At 38.5% G+C, this 14,053-nt stretch overlaps 1 protein-coding gene across 1 annotated transcript in view; it reads right to left on the minus strand.

Moving 5' to 3' along the window:
* LOC122798651 (zinc finger protein 260-like) overlaps positions 1-5,518 on the minus strand; it is a 388,866-nt gene extending 383,348 nt beyond the window's left edge. The window contains 1 exon segment of the mRNA XM_044067734.1: positions 5,321-5,518. Coding sequence (XP_043923669.1) covers positions 5,321-5,332 — 12 coding nt within the window. The 5' untranslated portion in view covers positions 5,333-5,518.
* Between the last annotated feature and the right edge of the window lie 8,535 nt (positions 5,519-14,053).

Genomic DNA, 14,053 nt, shown 5'->3' on the forward strand with positions numbered 1-14,053 from the left:
TCTGCTTAATCAGCTGATGTACTCTGGAATAATCCCTAACAAAAGACGAATTGAGAAGAACAGCACTCCTCCAATGAGTAGTTACGACGCCCTCCTCAGCAATACTCACTGTACTACGTACCAACATATTTGTAAATAAAAACAAACACAGTAATATAAATCAAGCCACGATGGAGGGATCACAAGTATTGTGTTCTGTAGCATGTTGAACGAGAATTTCATTCATGTGATGACCACTCTCATCTGCCTCACATGGCATCTGTCACCAACAATCCCATTCAGTCACCACCTCAACAAATGTCTCCACTCTAGTCTCTGTCAGTCCCAAATACACTTCTGAGATTTTTGGATGAATTCTCATTCTCCTAATACACTTAAGAGGGCAGGAATGTTGCTTACAAAACTTGAACCGTTTTATTTTCCTGTTCTCCCATCAAGCTTCGGACAGCACTAGATAAAACCTCCCTACATCACAAGTCTAAGCTCTTCTTGTGCCTCTATAGAGTTCTTCCCACCACCAAAAAATATGCTGAGTGTTTCCATCTCAAACTCACTAATAAATGTAGCTGTGGGCAGCAGCATAGATGCTACATGGTGCCATATAGTGGGAAGATTTGTACAGACCAACCACTTTGGGAATCTACTCTGGTGTGCAATATCCTCAAGATAGGAGAACACTGAATGCCGTGGTAGAGATAGCCACTCAATAGTGAAAAATGTGGCTCTAGGTGATTTGGTCATGTTGACTAATGTTGCCAAAATGGACATGAGTATTTGTTAGTGATAAGTGGGTTGAGGATCAGGCCTACTCTGATCTATGCCAGGGACCTATGCTAACAGTGGGAGGGGTGTATGGGCCTTACTAGCTAGTGTGTGCCCAACTTAAAGCTCAGCAGTCCTGGATCAATGAGCTACTGGCCGGCCGGTGTCCAGTTGCCCAGCCTGGGTTACTTGGTATAGCTCTGTTGCCCAAAACCTGGATGAAAAACAAATCAACCTGCCAAACATGAACAAAGAATTGCTACACTCAGTGTAGGTTAACTGACAGAGCACAGCTTGGAAGTGGATGACATGATGGTGGCAGAAGCTGGACATCCTATGAATCCAAGACACAAGATGGAATGGCAGTGCAGCAAAGAGACTTGGCTTGGGATCCAGAGTCTACTACTCAGGAGGAGAACAGTTTAAAAATTGTTTGGGAACTGTGTTAAGAGGGAGGTTTCAGAAAGTAGGGAGGGATATCATCGGAATTAATACAGTCTGATGGCAATCAGACTCCAGCCTAATGATAGTGCAGTTTTCATAATCTCAGTATATGATCCACAGCAGGGTTGTGATAGTGAGGAAAAGAGTGCATTCATACAGCAGTTGCAGGACCTATTAGATAAAGCAGGACAACTTGAATTGTTGTTGATAATGGGTGATTTGAATGCACATAGGACAGACAGAAAAGGATAGGAGGACTACCTGGGTACACATGGGTGGGGCAACAGAAATAAAGAAGAGAGGCCATTCTAGCTTTCTGTCTATCAAATGGCTTGATAGCAGCCAATACATGGTTTAGAAAGAGAAACAGTCACAAGATTATATACAAGAGTGGCCAACATGCAACTCAGGTAGACTTCCTCATAGTAAGCAAAGTGCACTGGCTTAGAATCAGTGATTGCAAATTCATCCACAGTGAAACAGTCAGCCCACAGCATAAACCACTGTTTGCCACAATCAGCTGCAAGCAATGGTTAGAGATGGCTCTAAGGTCAACACAAACCAGGCAGAACCTGGGTGTTGACTGGGGAGAAAGCACAACAGTTCTCAAAATTACTCAGGGCTCTAGCACCCCACAAAAAGGAGAAAATAGGTGGAGTTAAGAAGAATTACAGGGCCTCAAAACAACATGTGTGAGGACAACAAACAGATATGTGGCCGAGCCAGGTATGGAAATAAGGTACATAAGGAAAGTTCTAGTTCCCCAAACATCCTTCTTACCACTCTCTCAAGTTTTAGGGCATTCTAGTGTTCTCTTGCTCACTGTAAATATACTTTAAATAAAGTAAAATGTTCTCACTCTCTCTCACCCCAGATTAGCCATCCAGATGGTTCCCGCTATTTTTTTCCTGGCTACTCTTATCTAGAAGCATTACTGAGAAATAAGCTGCAATAGTTGAATTTTCAGAATAAAAGCAGAGACAACTGCATCATCAAAATTGTAAAGTCTGGGCAATTTTCTAAAGATGTCCACCAACAATAGTTTATATCTTTTCTACAGTAACCACAGATATAAATGGAGACTCACATTTGCATAGTAATGCCCTTACCTACTTGCTCTAAAAAATCTAATTGCTCTTTTTATGGCCCATAGCTTCCAGCAGGAAATAGACACACATCCTGTGATTACATTTTCACATCTGAGTCACACATTTCACATCCAAAGTTTAATTGTTGTATTGTGTAGCAAAAGGAAAACAAATCAGTATACAAATAATATAGTCTTTCTTCATATCTTCATAGAAAAATGGGTTCAAGCTTAAACTATACTCATGGTAAGGAACAGTCACTTACTGCAGAAAAAAATTGCATTTTTTTAGTTCACCTGCTGCAGGTTTTATCAGACTTAATTGCCACTCACATTTCTGTTATGATCCAAAAAACAGTAGTGGCATATCTATATATAAATCCTACAGTCTGCACCACAATCTGAGCTGAGGAGGAGGTCCAAAATTTGAAGAAAAGGCAAATGCATAACTTGGAAGTTTAGCAAAGCATATTAAAATCAAATGATACAGTTTTAGGTGTGAATAAGAAAGATCCATGTAGTGACAGGTTTCTTAGACTCGGTGGGGTACAGCTGACCTGCAAGATTTACATTTATGATTTATATCTCTACATTTTTATGGTGTCTAAGTCCCTCATTAACCCAAACTGTAGTAAATTCCAATCTTTTCCTTGATCTGTAGCTTTGCAGCAAAAGATAAGGTGGTCAATTTCACAATTATTCATTTTTGAATTACCCACATAATACAATTCAGGGCCACGAGGGGATTATACTGAAGTAGTATCTCCCACCCTAGTTTTCACAGAATTGTGAATGGTCTTGGTGACTCACTGATGTTACTAACATCATCATTATGAAAATACAGTGATGCAAATGCCCCCCTCATCCCCTGCTATTACTCTTGTTATAACAATGTGTATTGCTTCATAAAAGTACTAATTGTGCATCTGCTCAGTTGTCGCCAGATTACAGGTTAAAAAATATCCTTGTGTGCTACATGTGACTAAAAGAAATAGTACAATTTCCATTAAAGTCACCCTGGTGCAAGGCATGAATTTATCAGATATAGAAGTGGCTCTTTCATGCTCACCTGCTGAATTCTTGCCATGTTGTAGCCTGACATAAAGTAATATGAGCTGTAGATTGGATATATATCTTTATATGTACACACACACACACACACACACACACACACACACACACACACACACACACACACACACACACACACACACACATGCACAAACACTAGAAAAAGTGGACAACTGGAAGTGCACTTTCATGAAAATCAGTTTACATAAGCATGGTACAATGGGGATAAGGAAATATACCTTTTCCCCACTGTAATGGGATCTAGGAGTTAGTATATATAAGTAGCGGAGGTCCGGTACGGCAACATGAAACACACTTTTGCAGGGGGGCAAACTCCTCTGCACTTCCCATACCGCCAATACTTACATATACTAACTCTGAGATCACACTACAGTAGGGGAAACGTATATTTCCTTATCCCCACTGTACCATGCTTCGCTAAACTGATTTTCACAAAAGTGCACTTTTGGTTCAGTGCACTTTCTCTAAAGTGGGTCTCGAGTTTCTCTTGTTCAAAGAAGTGTGTTTTCTAACAAGAAAAGTAGTTTTATATATATATATATATATATATATATATATACATACATACATATACACACACATATATTACATAGCTCTAAAAGCACACACACACATATAAGTGACTCCTTTATCCTTGTTAAACCTCCCTTCCCAATTCTTTGTGACTTCTCTTAGAAGGCAGTATAACTTATGAAATGAAGACTGCATTTCAACTTGCTTTAGCATGTAAGTGGGACTGCAACCCATCCCCTGACCCCCTGCTTCACTGCAACTCTTGCGAGGAGGTTTGTTACAGTAGCAGCATTTTTCAGAATGTCAACAGTAGCAAAACATATGCCAGTCATTTTATTCATTTTACTTTCTGGGGGCAGTCAGTTAGTTGTAATAGTAACTTGACTATACAGTTTCCTGTGTTTCTTTTTTGTTTAATTAATTTGATATTTCTTTTAAATTTAGAGGCATTAATAAAGATGGCAGCCACCCTTCCTCCAAGAACCCTAAAACTGGCAACATCATAGCAGTATGTGTTATATTATTTTTCTAGATCCTTTTCTACCACTCTGCGGGCATAAGGCAGAAATCCTAATCCAGAATGGGGTGCCAGTACATTACAAATGACACACATGCCTAGACACACACACACACACACACACACACACACACACACACACACACACACACACACACACACACACACACACACACACACACCTTGCAGGAACATCAATTCAGCTATAGCACGTTTGGGAAGAGGCAGGAAATCACAGCACCAGGCAAACACCAACAAGGGCACAGGGAGGACCACAACCGAGAAAAGAACTGGACAACCATGATTTATGATGTGGCACTTAAACCTATATGTCACTGAGCTTCCCTACCTTGATTTTACTTTTCTTTTCTCAATTTTCTTTTGCATATTTTGACAGCATATGTTTGCAAATAAAGGAATATATAACTGCTAAAATACTGAACATTATCAAATAAGACTGCAAATATGGGCAGCACAGTTGAATTTTAGCTTAATTTTTGTGTTACTTTGCAGTGCTTGTTTAAATCAGAGATAAGTATCCAAATGCTCGGTTCCCTACAGCTCCTACTGTTCTTCGCATCTCTTATCTACAGGCACATGATACTGGTTCTAACCTCAAAAACGTAAAACTAACAAGTGCAGAAACACAAGAACACTGCTGCCCTTTCTGCTTCAAGATTAGAAACACAAAGAATGTTCATGTAATATAAAACCATTTCCTCCTGTGGCTCATTGAAGATCAGAGTTAGCTACAACTTTATAGTCCCCTATTTTTACCCGACCTCTGCTCTACAAGACAACATGCACTGTTTGTAAATTCAAGTCCGACTGCCTTTGAGAGTATAACAAAATTACGGACATCAGTACAGAGAAGTAGATTTTTTCATCATTTAGAAAGTTCTTACCTCCAACTTCATGATTCCTTGTTCCAGCCTCCAGATCCACAAGCCACAGTATTTGGGAACTTAAACTGCTTTTTGTAAGTGCTACAAGTACATGAAGAATAAATAATCACAAAAAAAAAATCAAGGTATGGTTGTTCTTGTGTAAAGACCAAGACTTTTTTCAAATGAACTCTTTATAAAACACACTTCCTGTCTGCCTCTGAAATGGGCTCATCCACTGTGCTGGTAACCTGATTAATATTCATGACATAAAGCTGTGAAGAAGGCGGGGGAAGCATTTCTTTACATATTTAAAGAGATAGGCACGCACATCTAGCTTTGTCTGTTCCCCTGCATGTGCACACTGCTAGAACAGGCAAGGTTACTGTAAGATTTTGTGATGCATGTGGCAGAACAAACCATCTTCCATTTCTCTACTAGTTGCATTTGAGTGTAATCTGTTCTGACATATGTGTTTTGCGCACACGCACACACACACACACACACACACACACACACACACACACACACACACACACACACTCTTATAGATAGGAAGACAGATGTATGTTAGTAGTCACTTATCATGAGCTCTTCCAAGTACAGTTAAACTAGTATATTACATGATAATTAAAAAAATGAAATCTTCAGTATTTTTCCTAGAATGAGGTACAATTATAGTTACTGTTTATAGTAAAACATGAGGTACAATTATGTGGTAAGGTCCCTGGGGATACTATAACAGGTGATGTGCAGTTGTTTCTTTGATAACTGCTAATAATACAAACAGATTTTGATGAGAGATAAGAATTACTTGCGTGACACTATTATGCACATTTCTGCTACCTTCTCTATTACCTGAATTTTGTACATAACCAATTGCTTATGTATGTTTTCTTCTATGCAGCAAAATAAACGCCTTAGGCTTGTCCACTATTTTCTTAAAGTGAAAGCCTTTTTGATGCTTTCACCTCATTGGGCATATCTTCTCTGTAAAAAAAATAAATACTTCCTTATTTTTCTATTGAGCCTTTCAAGCTATTTGTTTAGACTGTGTCCTGCTGTTCTTTATCAGTTTACTAAAACAATGTACTCTATAGAGTTCCTAGAGTTACTAAAATGGTTCTATTATTTATATTCTATCCTTAGTCTTCAACCTAAAACAGTGTACAAGTTAAAACCTTCTAGCCATTGTTATATATGATACCAAATGTAACTGCGTTTTACTGAGGTCTTGCACTCCAACACATATTTCATAGATATCATAGCAAATCTTACCACCAATTTTCCTCACAACCAGCCTAATCAAGCAGAGCCCTCAACAACAAATACCTCCCTTTCCCACTCTAATAACTTCTCTCTTGCAGCTATCCCTACTGCCACAGTTAAGAAACTACTCAAACTAAAACCCTGCACTACCACCCCGATAACCTTCCCCCAGAAGTCCTTCAAATAGCTGCAAGCTCCATTGCCTATCCTGTCAGCATACTCATTAATAGGTCAGTCAAAGAGTCTTATATTCCCTCCATCTGGAAAAAGGCATTCCTCATCCCACTGCACAAAGGTGGTAACAATACAGACATCACCAACTTTAGACCCATCACCATTCTCTCTCCCATCTCAAAAATACTAGAAAAATGTATTCACAGCCAACTCCAACACTTTCTACTCAGCAATAACCTACTGTCACCAACACAGCATGGCTTTAGACCTGGACATAGTACCACTACAGCTCTCATATCTTTCAGCAACTCTATCAATCAGGCTTGAGACTCCAGGAAACTGGTCTCTTCTCTATTTCTTGACCTTTCCAAAGCCTTTGACACTATCTCCCATTCTATCCTTCTTACAAAAACTATCCAACTTAGGAATCTCTCCCTGCACCATACACTGGTTCACTAATTACCTCACTGACAGGCAAAGCCACCATATGGCTACATTCTTTCTCTCCTTTCCTCAGCACCACCACTGGAGTACCTCAGGGATCTATCTTAGGTCCTTTGCTCTTCAGCATTTTTATCAATGATATCCACTCTACTCTAACCCATATTACAATCATCCAATATGCAGATGAATCCACTATCACTGGCACTGCTAATTTCTCACCTGAACTTCTGAAACTAACCCAATCAGCACTCAGCTCCACAAAAACATGGATGGCTAATAACCGCCTTGCCTTAAACCCTAAGAAAAACAAATTGATGCTATTTACCCCCAAGAAGTCTTCTTCTGTAAATAAAGACTCTTTCACTTTTCTCTACCAAGATACCACTACCATCGAGGTAGTCACACATATGAAACTCCTAGGTGTAACTCTGGATCAACACCTAACTTTTGACTTGCACATACACAGCAACATCAAAAAACCACCAAAAATTAGGTACACTATACTGTCATAAAACATTCCTAAATTACACCTCAGAACTAGCCATTGCCTTCTCCTTTCTGCTCCCCTCACTTTTCTATGGTGCTTCCCCTCTTTACCAACATACAGGCCAATCTTAAATCCAAACTAGATTTTATGCTATAATAAAATTGCCAAGTTCATCGCAAATAGGCAACATCTCTCTCACCACTGTACCTCTCTTTGATTATTATACTGGCTGGAACTTTCACATCATCTTACTTACATACAGCTAGCAACTGCCCCCAAACTAATATTCAGTCCATCCGCCTACCCTTCCCTCTCCTCTCTTTTCACTCTATACCACCCTAACAGACATCTCCACTCTGAAAATCAAATGCTTTTAAAAGTAGGAAAAACCTAGTCTTTTCACTGGTCAAATGCTCCACTCCATTTCCACTGCTAGAATATGGAGCTATCTCCCTCCCAGGCTCAGATCCACTAGCAATGCTTCCTTATTCAAAAAATCTTTGAGACAACATCTTTCCTCTAAATGGCTATGCTCATGTGAAACTTCCTCACAAGTTATAACCTGACTTCACCTCTTTCCTACTATTCCACTGCCTCAGTAAAATAAGTAATTTGACTGTACTAAAACTGTTTACTGTGAAACTTGAAAAACGGCGAAAACAGAAAACGCTAGTACTCGCCAATAACCCACAAAAAAGATGTGTTCAACTGAACCACTGGCGACAAAAGCAAATGATGAATCAAATAAAGATCAAAAAATTAATTTAATTCCACAATGTTAAGCGCTTTCACTCACTAGTCATGAGCTTCTATTTCAGGGAGTTTGTGCATAATATATGGATGGGCTATTATATTGAATGTATTAGCCAAATACACCATTTTCCCTTCATCCACTACCTCAGTTACCTTCTAAAAGAAGTCTACTATGTCAAGTAGGCATGACCATCACCTGATAAAGCCAAATATTTATGGGTGCAGTGTCTGTAGGTTGCTGATGTCTTTGATCATTTCAGTGATAATTCATTCCATAGCTCTGCATATTAAACTCATCAGACTAATGGGTCTGTAGTTTCTGGATTGGTTGATGGCCCACCCTTCATAAGTTGGACAACTGTTGGTGTCCTCCACTTGGCACATAGTCTGTTTTTTGGCTGTAGTTGAAAAGTGACTCAAGTGGTCCTGATAGGTCATGCTTCAGACTATTTAGGAGAGAATCCAGGATATTGTCAAGCTCCACTGAGGCTGTATTTTTTGGTGTTTTTAATTTCTCCAAGTCTGTTGAGTTTTTAATACCATGATGAGAATGGACCCCACTCCTAAGTCAAAGTACGATTAAAGGTTGTGACATTAGTATTGTTTCACTCTTTGATGTCAGACAAAAGTTCTCTTTGCAGCATCTGCAAAGTGCCCAGTAATGGCTCCTTCTGCAATTCATATGGTGTTACATGAATTGGTAACATATCTAAATACAACTGTAAATTCTTTTTTATAAGACCTACTACTATTGGAACTGTCTTGGTATCTTTCTTCCACATGGCTCTTATTTCTGCCTGCAGATTAAGGTATTTTATGACTTTGTATCTCTGTACACAAGGCACTGTAGTCACTAGGTGAGGTAATTTCAATGATCAATGCTACTTTTGTCTTCTTTTCTTGGACTACTATATCTGGTTTTCTAGCATCTATCTTTTGAACTATTGGTATTGGGTGATCCTATGTGATATAAACCATCATTTTCTATGATTTCTTGTGGCTCATATTTCCAGTGTTTTTCAGCCACTTTGATACAATAATGTTTGCACAATCTCCAGTGTAACAGTCTCGCCACATTATTATGCCTTTCAGTATATAGACCCTCTGCCATTGGTGCATCAAAGCCAGCAACAAGGTGTGTAAATGTTTCCAATTCAGTTTTACAAAACCTATATTTGTCTGTTTCTCCTACATGTTCAATGGACTTTGTAAACCAGCATGTGCACAGCCCATTTTGGGCTGCCAATATTAACCTTTCATTTCTTGATATGAATTCATCTCTCCTTAACCATTCCTGCATTCATTCTTGACCAACATGAGGCCCTTCCAAAAGTTTTCTATACTTGCAAATATATGTATGTTTTTTCCACATTTCTTGCCTTCTCATCTGGTCCTTCACCTTATATTCTTTCTTTTGTTTTTTTAGCACATTCTGTTGCTGCCTGGTTTTTATCTAATTCTGGTTTGATTTCCATTCCTGCTTGACGTCGATATGCCTCTGCTAAATTAAGCAGAGACGTCATCTTAAGAATTATTCTCCTCATGTTTCAAAACTTTCACTAGATTTGGATCTTGTGAGGTCTGTAGATATGTGTGGAGTCCCGCGACTGCAGATCTATACATGTAATCAATTTCAAGGAGGCCCATCCTTCCTTCGGAATGGGGAATATATAATCTTGGTATACACTGATTTTTATAAAACATTTGGTAAGCATGAAGCATCCTTCTTGTTTTAATATCCAATTTATCCAACTCTTTTTGGGGCCAGTCGATTACTCCAAAACTATAAGTTAGGACAGGAAGAGCAAATTGATTTATAGCTTGGATCTTGTTACTAGATGTCAATGCTGTTTTCAGGATTAATTTAAGTCTTCTAAAATACTCCTTACTGAGGTTTATTCTCATTTTTTCATGTTTTATTGCAGATCCTTCATCAGTTCCCAAGTATTTATATAATCCTTCTTGCTCAACTTCTTTTATATCACATTCTTGTCCCAAACTGATGTTTTCCTGGTGCTGCAGTTTTCCTTTTTTAAAGGTTGCTTTTGCACATTTATGAAGACCAAATGACATTCCAATATCATATCAAAAATTTTTGACAACCTGCAGCTGTGCTTTCAGTTCTTCATCTGATGAGCTATACAGTTTTAAATCATCAACAAAGAGAAGATGAGAAGACATTAGACTTTGTTGTTTTCCAGGAGCCAAATTGTAGCCATGGCCTAAGCTGTTAAGTAAACAGCTTAATGGATTAATGGCAAGGCAGAATAGCAACTGTGACAAAGAGTCACCTTGGAGTATCCCCCTTTGAATTTTTATCCCTGGGATAATAATCTGTCCTTTATCATGGCTTATTTGCAAAGTGGTCTGCCACTGTTTCATGGTTACTGTAATGTAGTCAATCAGTATAGGGTGTATCTTGTACATTTTTAAGCATTCTTTTATCTATGAATGTGGGATACTATCAAATGCTTTTTTGTAGTCAATCCATGCCATACTTAGATTTTCCCCTTCTTACAGTTCTCCACTGTAACTTTATTTAACAGCAAATGATCTTTTGTTCCATATGACTTTCTTTTATTGCCCTTTTGTTCTACTGCCATAATTGAGTTTTCTTCTAAATGACTATAAACTCTGTTGGCATCAGTTCCCATATATAGTTTATATGTCGTTGGAAGATAAGTTATTGGTATATAATTTTTAGGGTAGCTTGCAGGTTCACTCTTAAGTAAGAGTATTGTTTTTCCTGTTGTTAATCAGTGCATTGTGTGTTTGGGGTGCACATATAAATATTTCTTACTCATGGCTAAATCCTTGTGCAAAGAAGTAAATACTTTAAGCCAAAAGTTAGGTACTGCATCTGGGCCTGGAGTTTTCCAGTTAGAGGCTTTTCTCAACTTTATTTCAACCTCTCTGGCTGTTATTTCATCCCATTTCATATCCTGTACCTTTAAACTTCTTATTCTGTCTTTTACTTTTTCTATCCATTTATCATCTTTGTTATGTTCCACAGGATCTTCATAGTTAATTCTCCAAAATGTATCTACTTCCTCTTTTTTGGCAGTCTTTCAATTCCTTTTACCTTATTTCCCAATTCTCTATAAAACGTTTTGGGTCATCAATAAATTGCTTATTTTGTGCTTTTCCCTTATATTTATCTTTGTATCTTCTAAGTCTTTCTGCGTGTTTTGAAATTTTTAGTTTGTTATCTCCAATAGTGCATGATAGATTGTAGTCTGTTCTAACACTGCACATTGCTTTTTTCACATCTATCTTTCTTACTATTTTTGCTGATCTATTCCATCGTCTATAATCTTCTAACAATGACACTTCTTGTCTTAGCTGTTTCTCTATTTTATATTTCCATGATGGTATTTGCTTTTGCTCCCTCTTTTTCCACACTACCCTATGTTCCTGTGGTAGAACTTTATCTGTTATTGGTTTAGCAGCACAGTAATATATTCTGTTTACTTCTGTTACATTACATGGATCTCTATGGACAGTCCTAATTACTGTGTTCCTTTGTTTTATCAAGCTTCTGACTTTTGGGGTTTTATTAACCTTCTGCAGTCTATTTCTCTCATTGATCTTGATATATCTGTCTTTGTCTATTAAATCAACCAACTCTTCTCTCAACTCCTTTTCTTCCATACTGAGGGCACATCCCTTATTTTCCGTTTCCTGCAGGCATTTTATAGAAAGTTCTGTAGCAACTTCCTGTGGCACATTCTCTTCAATTTCATCCTGTATCATCTGTTGCTCTGTCATATGGGAACTCACTGGCCTATCACTCCTCAACATTGACTGCATCAGATTTTCCACAGTTTCATGTTCCTTTCCTTGCTGTCTAGCTTCAAATGAACATTCAAATGAATGTGTTTTTGGCCTTAGTGAGCACTGTTATGACCTGCTAACTGCTAAAAGTTGGAGGGCTTATGCTGGTATGGAACTCACAGCAGGTGGCAGATGTTTGAGCTGATTTGATATGTCACTCTGCTCAGTGAAGGTGGTACCATTTACTACTAGTTCTGCACAATGTTGCATGTTACAACTGAGCTGTAGAAGGACTTGTGGTTGGCTTTAGTCTGAGAGGTTATCTGATCTCATAACTGGCTTTGTTGCTCTTAATTTGTCCTCTTAAGTTTCTTGTTTAGTTTAAGTAGTAAGCTCTCATCATTATGAGAGTAGTTATTGATTTTGGCCATGACTTTTTCCATTTTTATAGACCCTGTTAAGATTAGGGTCCAACAGTGTGGCTTGTTTTGGACTTTTGGTAAGTACAACAGTCTCTATGCACCCATTTGCTTGTACAGTGTTTTCATGAACAATTTTGCAAAGGCTATTGTGAATTTGGGGTCAGGTGAGGCATTGAATTTTAACAAACTGTCATAATAATAGGATGTAGTCAGCTTTAGAATATTTCTAACTAAAAGGTTTTGCTGGTTTCTCCAAGCTGATTTTTATTTTGAAGGAGACCCTTTGAGATCCAACCTCACTAATGAAGATATGACATGGGGGACTGCATGCTTCCACATTGATGAGGATGTGGTCCAGTATGTTTAAACCTGGCTAAAGTGTGCACACAGAATGTTTAAACCTGGCTAAAGTGTGCACAGATCAAAGGCATTTGTGTTAATAAAGTCTAGGAAACATTGTGCCTGCTGGTTGGAGGCAGTGTATGTCTCCCAATATACAGAGGGGTAATTAAAGGCTCCAATGAACAGAGTGTTTGATTGGATGAAGAGTGCCTCTAATAAGTCTAGATAAGAGTGTGGGATTCTTGTGACATAGACGATGACCTATATCTTGCTACAATATGGTAAGGGGCTCTATCTAGGGTGATTTGCATATAGATTATCAACAGGTTATCATCATGTTTAACTAAACTCAAGGTATACTTGTTGCTAATTTAGATTCAGACACCTCCACGTTTAATTCCAGTTTGTATAGCTGATGGTCACAGGGTGTGGAAAGTACTGTAGCCATGCAGAGCCAGAGTACTTTCTGTGGCTTTACACCATTTCTTGCTAATGGCACAGATGTCCATAGTCTCCATAGTGTGGAGAAAGTGTAGGGAGCAGACTTTCTTGTTAAGAATCCTATCTCTGACCACTAAACCCTTAGGATCCTTTGGGGTTTAATTGCTATGTCAGTAGTTCTCTATGTCAGTAGTTCTGTCACTTTGGTACTGCCTAAAAATGGGGTGGATACATTTTTAGCCACCACACTTTGGAAGCCAGGGATAACAGGTGCAGGCCATCTAAGACAATGCAACATGGCCTTTTGACCATGCTCTCCCAGGCTAACTGATATTGAATGCTCCTTGACTGATACCAGAAACCAAGCCAATTGTTAAAGTCAATCATTTTTGTTCATTCTGTGGCATCATCCTTGGTGAAGATATAATACTGCTCAATGCAAGGCACATTGTCTGAGACACAAATTCAGAGAGGTCCATAATGTCTCTCTTCATATAGTCCAGACATGTATATCTCAGATCATTTAGACCTACATGGACTGTTCATACTGGTGATGGACTATATTAGCAAGCAGGATGAAGGGGACAGATCAACAAAGTTACTGTATCCAGACAATGTGGCATTACAGGCAGATTCCGAGCAAGAACT

This window comes from Protopterus annectens, chromosome 3.part1, assembly GCF_019279795.1.
Source record: "Protopterus annectens isolate FY-2018-M chromosome 3.part1, PAN1.0, whole genome shotgun sequence".
In the NCBI taxonomy this organism is placed as follows: domain Eukaryota; kingdom Metazoa; phylum Chordata; order Ceratodontiformes; family Protopteridae; genus Protopterus; species Protopterus annectens.